This window comes from Diospyros lotus, chromosome 3 (assembly GCF_014633365.1).
Source record: "Diospyros lotus cultivar Yz01 chromosome 3, ASM1463336v1, whole genome shotgun sequence".
Lineage (NCBI taxonomy): Eukaryota > Viridiplantae > Streptophyta > Magnoliopsida > Ericales > Ebenaceae > Diospyros > Diospyros lotus.
Genome location: NC_068340.1, coordinates 6,989,485 through 6,997,228, shown reverse-complemented (window position 1 = coordinate 6,997,228; position 7,744 = coordinate 6,989,485). Strand labels below are relative to the sequence as shown.

The window sequence follows — 7,744 nt, the reverse complement described above, 5'->3', positions numbered from 1 at the left end:
CTGAGGTCTGGCCTTTAACCATTTTTTTAATTGTTTTTACTTTTTTCTTTAGTTAACAATGTTAGTAATATGTCGTGTCAATTTTAGAAAAGTCCTTGACTAGTTTGGTAAAAAAAATAAATTACAAGTGATATCTATATAAATATTTCAAACCACAAGTGATGTACGAATAATTTGTCCATTTTAGTATACTGAAATCCTAAAGTTTCTTAAACTGACATCTCTTAAAATTTTATTTTAAAAGTACTCTTCTCAGGTAAAGAGAGTTATGTAGAAGAGAAGTAGACAAGAAATTTTAAGAAGCATAATTAAAATGAGAAATAGGAAGGGAGTCTCTGTGATTTTTAATACAGTAGGACGTTGGTGTGTTTTAAGCAAAACTCGGGGATGCCTCAGGTAATTTAGACTATATATATATGTGATGGCATCCCAATGCACAAACACATAACCCTCTACAATCACCGCAAAGAGACACCTCATCTGGTCACTCGCCTCGCCCCTTAGAAAAACGTAGAGAAGAGAACCATCCATTACCATTTCACAGAATATATATATATATATATGTGTGTGTGTGTGTGTTTATAAAGCCAAAATTATCACTTCAATCCATCTACTCCATCAAAAACCATTGAATTCTCTCTCGCTCTCTCTCTTTCTCTTTCCCTTTTTCCGTCCCTTTCTCCATCGAATTCTTCCAAACATCCCTTACAAATCCTTCGATTCTCCTGCCCTTGTCAGCAATTTTCCTGAGGAACACTCCCCCGAGACTGCGTCTGATCAGATGTCCGTTCCGATGTTCTTGATTTTTGATCTGAACAATTGATTCTTTGGGGGATTTCGTCCTGGATAGTTGACAGATTTCACATGGGTTTTGAGGAATCTTGGGTTTCTATGACATGTAATCTTTGTTTTCCGATCTTGAACAATTATAATGTACAGATTCAACAGTTACCCGTTTGCGATTGTGTTATTTATTCGATCATTTTCAGTGTTCATCGAATTATGTGCTAGTCTGATGATCTTTTGACCTTTGGCACATTAAAGATCAGACTTACTGTTTATGTGGTTAATTTGTTTGGTTGTATTACTGCAATCTCTGTTCTGGGTTTGCATCCGATGGTCGGTTTGATCATACGAATCTCAATTATTTGGGTTCCATTGTTGAGTATTTGAAAATTTTCATTGTTGGGTACGTGAAGTAAAGCGCGTCTTTTGCAGCGGAAATTCCTTTCCTTTTGATTTGCTTTTGGGTGTGGAATATCCATTGTTGAAGGATTAGTATCCTTCAGGACGCAGTTTCCTTGAGTTTAAATGTTTGTATCGTCTCTCAGTTCACTTTACTTGTTGGTTCACATCTTCAAGTCATTTCTATTTTCATCCTTGTACCAAATATTCAGATGGTCTGAATTCGGCTGTTTCTGTACTTCCAGCATAATCTTATCATTGAGCGTTTATTTTTGGATCCTCCAACCCTTTTACTTGTTTAAGGGACTCAACATTCCAGTTCAGAGGGGTTTATTTTTTCATCACGGCTTAGTTATCTATTCATCTTCTTCTTGATCTAATAACAGTATACGTTCTTATTGCCGGAACTTTGTAATGTTACTTGGTTTATATTTGGTTTTCCAGTTCAGGGTTTCTCAATGCATTTGCTTATTTTCTTTCATTCATTCTTTTCCTTTTCTGGGTGCAGGCCTGATACTTGAAACTTTCCTGAACAGGACATAATTTAAGGTTGGTAGTTCTGCGCAAGATTCTCTGTTCTACTTCCAATTAGTTAAAGAATTTGAAGCTTAAATTTTATCTTGAAATTACTCCGTTATCCATCATTGACGTATTTAGTGATTTTTGCAGATAAATTCCAGTATTTCAACCTTCTCCTCTGCCTAGCTTGGGCACTGCAAGGCAGTTAAGCAGTGCCCATGGATGCCTCAGCAAGTGGAACCCCAGCTATCCAATATCACAATATTCCTGAACAATCAATTGCTGCTCTTGTCGCCGCTGCTGTACCAACATTTCAACGACAACAACGGCATTGTTTTGGGGATGCAAGCCCTGGAGATTTTCCGTTGTCTGCCAATCCCTCGGTTGTTCTTCACGTTTTTACGGGATGTAATGTGGATCCCCATGATCTTGCAAGACTAGAGGCAAGTGCCCTTTCTTCTCATTCTAATAATGGACCTCTTTATTGATCTTAGAATTGATGATCCTGCTGATTGAATTGTGATGTTGTGTTGCAGGCAACCTGTTCCTTCTTCAGGAAGCCTGCACACTTTGCCCCCGATCATGAGCTGTCCTTATCAGAGCTTGCTGCCCTGGACATGTGCCAGAAAAGAGCAATATTCAAGCCAATGACTGAAGATGAACGCCAGGATTTGAAGCAAAGATGTGGGGGCTCCTGGAAATTGGTCCTGAGATTCTTACTGGCTGGAGAAGCGTGTACGAGGAGAGAAAAATCACAAGCAATAGCAGGACCAGGTCACAGCATCGCCGTGACTTCAAAAGGAGTTGTTTACTCGTTTGGATCCAACAGCTCAGGACAGCTTGGACATGGCACTACTGATGAAGAGTGGCGCCCTCGTCAAATCAGGTTGTTATGTTTCTATTACTTAAGACAGGATGTCATACCAGTGATTGCATGGGAGACAGTTTGGTCGAGAGAAAATTTAATGGCACCTGTTCTTTTGCAGATCTCTTCAAGGCATCCGTATTATTCAAGCAGCTGCTGGGGCTGGCCGGACAATGCTGATTAGTGATTCTGGGCAGGTCTACGCCTTTGGCAAAGACTCATTTGGCGAAGGCGAGTATGGGATTCAGGGAAGTAAGCAAGTTACCACTCCACAACTGGTGGACTCTTTGAAAAACATATTTGTGGTGCAAGCTGCAATTGGGAATTTCTTCACTGCTGTATTGTCAAGAGAAGGAAGAGTTTATACATTCTCTTGGGGTAAAGAAACCAAACTTGGTCACCAAACAGACACAACTGATCTGGAACCCCATCCTTTACTGGGGGCACTGGAGAATATACCAGTGGTTCAAATTGCAGCTGGCTACTGTTACCTTCTTGCTTTGGCTTGTCAATCTAGTGGCATGTGAGCTTCTTGTTCATCACTTGAGTTGGGCTTATTCCAATGTTTAATCAGCATCCTGAACTGGGTTGCATCAAGTATAATAATCTGCAGCGATACTTGAACTTCATCACTTATTTCAAGGACATGATTCTGCATTGAAAATACATCTCATTCTCCTAAATGACTAATACTTTCTCCGCACTTGTGTCCTCCATAGGGTGCACTGGATCTAAAGTATTTCTGCATTAGTCCTGTTACGTTTACCAATTTCTCCTCATTTAATTTATTTACCTGTTAAACTTATATATAGTATTTGCATTATCGATGAATTTGTCCATTGTGTTACCCAACCGGTCACCTCCAATTACATCACTCTCTATTATGAAAAAGGTGTACTACATGGAAATGTTTACAGTGATGTTTCACTTGATGACACATCAGGTCGGTGTACTCTGTTGGATGTGGCTTGGGAGGGAAGCTTGGTCATGGCACCAGAACCGATGAGAAGTCCCCAAGATTGATTGAAAGGTTTCAGACGTTGAATATTCAGCCTGTTGTGGTTGCTGCTGGTGCTTGGCATGCTGCTGTTGTGGGGAAGGATGGAAGGGTTTGCACATGGGGTTGGGGGCGTTATGGGTGCTTGGGTCATGGGAATGAAGACTGTGAATCAGTTCCGAAGGTGGTGGATTCGTTGAATAACATCAAGGCTGTTCATGTTGCTACAGGGGATTATACAACGTTTGTAGTTTCGGAAGATGGTGATGTATACTCTTTCGGATGTGGAGAATCATCCAGCCTGGGGCATAACAATGGTGATGTTGATGGACAGGTATGATGTTTCCTGCATTATTTCTGATATAAATATTTCCTTTATGAGGCTCAGGGATAAGATGCTGCATTAGTCTCCCTAAGTATATGCTTCTAACTGAGAATCCCCTCAACTATATGTTTCTTCTACCTAGTTAACTCTATGCGAGGTATATCTTCACTTTCACTTCCATGCTATGCAAAAACATGGAGTTTCGCCTGGACATTATTACTGTATTGTCGGAAGTAATTTCCTCTATCGTTTCAGCTATCGCTGTATTTACATTTGTTGTGTCACTGTGCCTGTGTTTGGCTGTATGTTTGTCTCGGCTACTCTTGCCGCTGGCTGGCAAGTTCACTACATGATAAGCTGCTGATCCACAGTGCTCACGATACTGTCTGGTTTCATGAAATCAAGATTGCCGATATCCATTCCATATATGCATGCTTTGCTTTTAGTTTACTGTTGTCTGTTTGGGATCCTTGGGTCCGTCTTGATGCTGGCTTCTATGTAGTAAGAAGAGCTGATGCAACTGTATCGATGATTTTCAGGCGAATAGGCACTCAAACGTTCTGAGCCCGCAGATAGTAACATCCCTGAAGCAGGTGAAGGAGAGGGTGGTACAGATTAGCCTCACCAATTCCATATACTGGAACGCCCACACCTTTGCACTCACGGAAACTGGCAAGCTATACGCATTTGGCGCTGGCGACAAAGGTCAGCTGGGCGTGGAGCTGGCAGCGAACCAGACCGAAAGGGGAACTCCAGAGCGTGTCGACGTCGAGCTTGGTTAGTCGTCAATGACACAGTAGTGTCTCTGACATCAACAACTAATGCCAGTGCTTTGGTCTTTTATACCGTCTGTCATCATCTTAGGCAGCATAAGATGCCAGTGCTTTGCATATTTGGGTGTTCATATTTGCATATGTGTCTATGTCTATTCTGTAAATAGAAAGGATTGTGAAGAATCGATCAAGGTTAGGTTGGAAGGGCCTGAGAGAGAGAGCCAAAATTAATGCATTGGTTGTTATGTTAGGCTCGCAAACTCAGGCCTCATCAAGGCTCAAGGCTCAAGCAGCAGCATTGTATAGCTGATACATTTGTTAATGCTCATTTTATTTTAACTTAATAATAATAATGGGTTCTGTGGCTTCATAATAAGAGTTATTAAAAAGACTTCTTAGGATTGAGAATAAGATTCATACAGGTAACAAAAAAATGGAGCAAAAGAGAGCATATTATATATATATTGCATGGAGTATCTCAAGTCGGGATGTCATTTTCATTTATGAAAATAGTCTTATATTATCTTATCTGTAAAACTCAACTCTTATAATACATACATGTATCAGAGATGAGTATCTTTCTTCATCATTTGTTTAGTTTTCTTTCTTACTTGGATACTTTATTAATAAAATAAATAAAATCATAATCTTAACGTCACAAAAGATTACATCAAGTCTTTAATAAGATGTTTGAGAATTGTTCTCTTAAATATTGAGAGTTTAGAAACTTAAATCTTTATAAGATAAAAGAAAAAAAAAAACACAGAGATATAACAGATTTAAGTAATATTATAAACTTCACCAATCCCAACTTGAATACAAAAACAAAGAGATAATATAATTGTGTTTGTGTTGTGTGCAAACAGAAGAACCCATTTTTTTAGAATTTAAAATATGAGAGAGTCAAGAGTTCACACATATTTGAAAAATGTATTATAATTCTTTTATAAATTAAATTAAATTATATAATAATTATAAAAATATTTTTAAATTACAGAAAAACAAAAAAAAAAAAAAGCATCTTAATTTATCCAAAATAGTCTTCAACTGAATATATATATATATATATTTCTTCTAACAGTTTTTGACATAATATTATTTATGTATATTTATATGAAAATTATATAAAAAAGAAGAAAAGAAAAGGATCTTTTAGGGATGGTGGGTCGGCGATTGCATCTTTCAGTTGAGACAAGAGAATTGGTTCGAGTTTGTCTCTGAAGATGAAACCACAATTTGCATCTTGGTGATGCTACTGTTGACCACTGACCACCTTATGCTGGGGTTGCGGGGCATATATATATGGAGGGCTTTTATCAGTTTCTTCTTCCTATAAATGATCCTTGATGCTTCTCACAGAGAGAGAGAGACACGAAACTAAGTGGTTTCAGCGTCGCGATGACCCACTGGGTTCAGGCTGTTCAGCTATGGCTGAACCCAGAAGGGTTATGTCATGAGAGAGAGTCCATCGAGCCTGCAGTCGCCGCCGTGGTTACCGGTTAAGGAGAGGAGAGATGGTGACGCGCCGGAGGAAGGAGGGAGGGGTAGAGGGCGAGAAATGAAGACTAATATATTTTGATCAGTTTAAAAGAATTGAGGATAAATTCATTATTTGCCTTTTTTAGATTTGGTAAAAAAAAAAAAAGTAAAGATATACTTAATATTTAAGAAATGACTAAAATTTTTACTTATTTTATAATTTTTGTTATATTTTTTTATGCTACAAATGTTAATATTTAATAAAGATTATTTAAAAATTAATTATTTATTAATCTCTCCCTAATTTGATAATAGTTTAGTCATCTCCTAGTAGAAAAAGCTAAAGCCATCAACTAATTGATATCCTATAGGTATGGAAATATGGAATTAAGTAAAAGTGATCTACGAGTATGAGATATAAGTACGAAAGTATAGAAATAAGTAGAAGAATCTTAAATCCATATTCTTATTATTATCTTTGGCTAGATAGAGTTAAAAGAAAGTTACTATTATTTTTTAGATATTAAAGATATTTATGTCTTTTTAATTAATTTAAAAAATATTAAATATAATTTACCTAAAAAAATTAACTAAAATTAAGTGGACGGGGGCAAAAATGCGACAAGGCTAATACAAGAGACCAAGATAATAGTGTTTGCTGATCAAACCTATGGAATAATTTTTTTAAATAAACAATTTTAATCATTGAGCGAAAATAAATAACAATGCTAAAAATATTTTCCAGATAATCAAACCCAAAACGCTAAATTAAATTTTTATAAAAATATTCCTTATAAAAGCAATTTTCATGTTAATAAAATTTTAATCATATAAGAATCATTCAAACATATACCTTATTAAGAATAGTTTTATTTTTAATTATAATTTTTCTTATATGATATGCATCTATTAAGCATCCTCATCTTCATATTAAGTATGTATTAATACCATATTACCCAACATTTAATGCCCTACAATAAATTTGTAGTCAATAATTTTAAAAAGAAAAGGCCAAAGCCAAAGCCAAAGCCAAGACATGACATAGCATTCAACTAATATAAATATAATTTCGATCGAAACATCATTCACAGAATTTGTACATTTCATTAATCCAACTTTTACCTTTACTTCAATTTTGAATCAAATTTTTAATCTTTTATAGTAATATTTAATTTTAATTTCGCATTCATTTTATATGAACATTGATCTTCCATTTAAAAAAAGAGAGGTTAAAATGTATCTATAAATTTATAATAAATACAAGCAATAGTCGGGTAAACCACCATCCAGCCCCTGCTAGCAACCAACCCCATTAACGTTGGGGGTTTCAAATTTAAGACACAGAGAAAAAGTTTTGGAATTTTTGTGCAATTTACCCTTTCGATAAAAACATCCTTGTTCTAGACATTGCCTACCAATTGCATTGGGCTAGGCAAACTCGTATGCCTTGTTTGCCAGGAAAATGAGCCAAACCCGCAAACTACTCAAACCTCTTCCCCTTTAAGCGTTGGTGCAACTAACATTCAATTATTTAGCAAACGACAAATAATTGAATTTTTGAGGAAATGAGGGCGTGTATCTTCAGATACTACCAAAATCCA

General features: G+C 36.6%; 1 protein-coding gene across 1 annotated transcript; it reads left to right on the top strand.

Annotated features, from left to right (window-relative positions):
* The first annotated feature begins 458 nt into the window (after positions 1 to 458).
* On the top strand, positions 459 to 5,032 carry LOC127797916 (ultraviolet-B receptor UVR8). Its single transcript, XM_052331115.1, has 7 exons — positions 459 to 898; positions 1,694 to 1,734; positions 1,855 to 2,147; positions 2,241 to 2,590; positions 2,691 to 3,092; positions 3,513 to 3,900; positions 4,431 to 5,032. Exons 3-7 carry the CDS (start codon positions 1,923 to 1,925, stop codon positions 4,671 to 4,673), a joined length of 1,608 nt encoding a protein of 535 aa, XP_052187075.1. The 5' UTR covers positions 459 to 898; positions 1,694 to 1,734; positions 1,855 to 1,922; the 3' UTR covers positions 4,674 to 5,032.
* The last annotated feature ends 2,712 nt before the right edge of the window (positions 5,033 to 7,744 follow it).

What these genes read in the sequence shown, in the direction of transcription:
- LOC127797916 (XM_052331115.1), top strand. Translation starts at nt 1,923, where the DNA reads ATGGATGCCTCAGCAAGTGGAACCCCAGCTATCCAATATCACAATATT. An exon ending in TGGCGCCCTCGTCAAATCAG is followed by an intron (nt 2,591 to 2,690) that starts GTTGTTATGTTT and finishes GTTCTTTTGCAG; the next exon opens with ATCTCTTCAAGGCATCCGTA. An exon ending in GCTTGTCAATCTAGTGGCAT is followed by an intron (nt 3,093 to 3,512) that starts GTGAGCTTCTTG and finishes ATGACACATCAG; the next exon opens with GTCGGTGTACTCTGTTGGAT.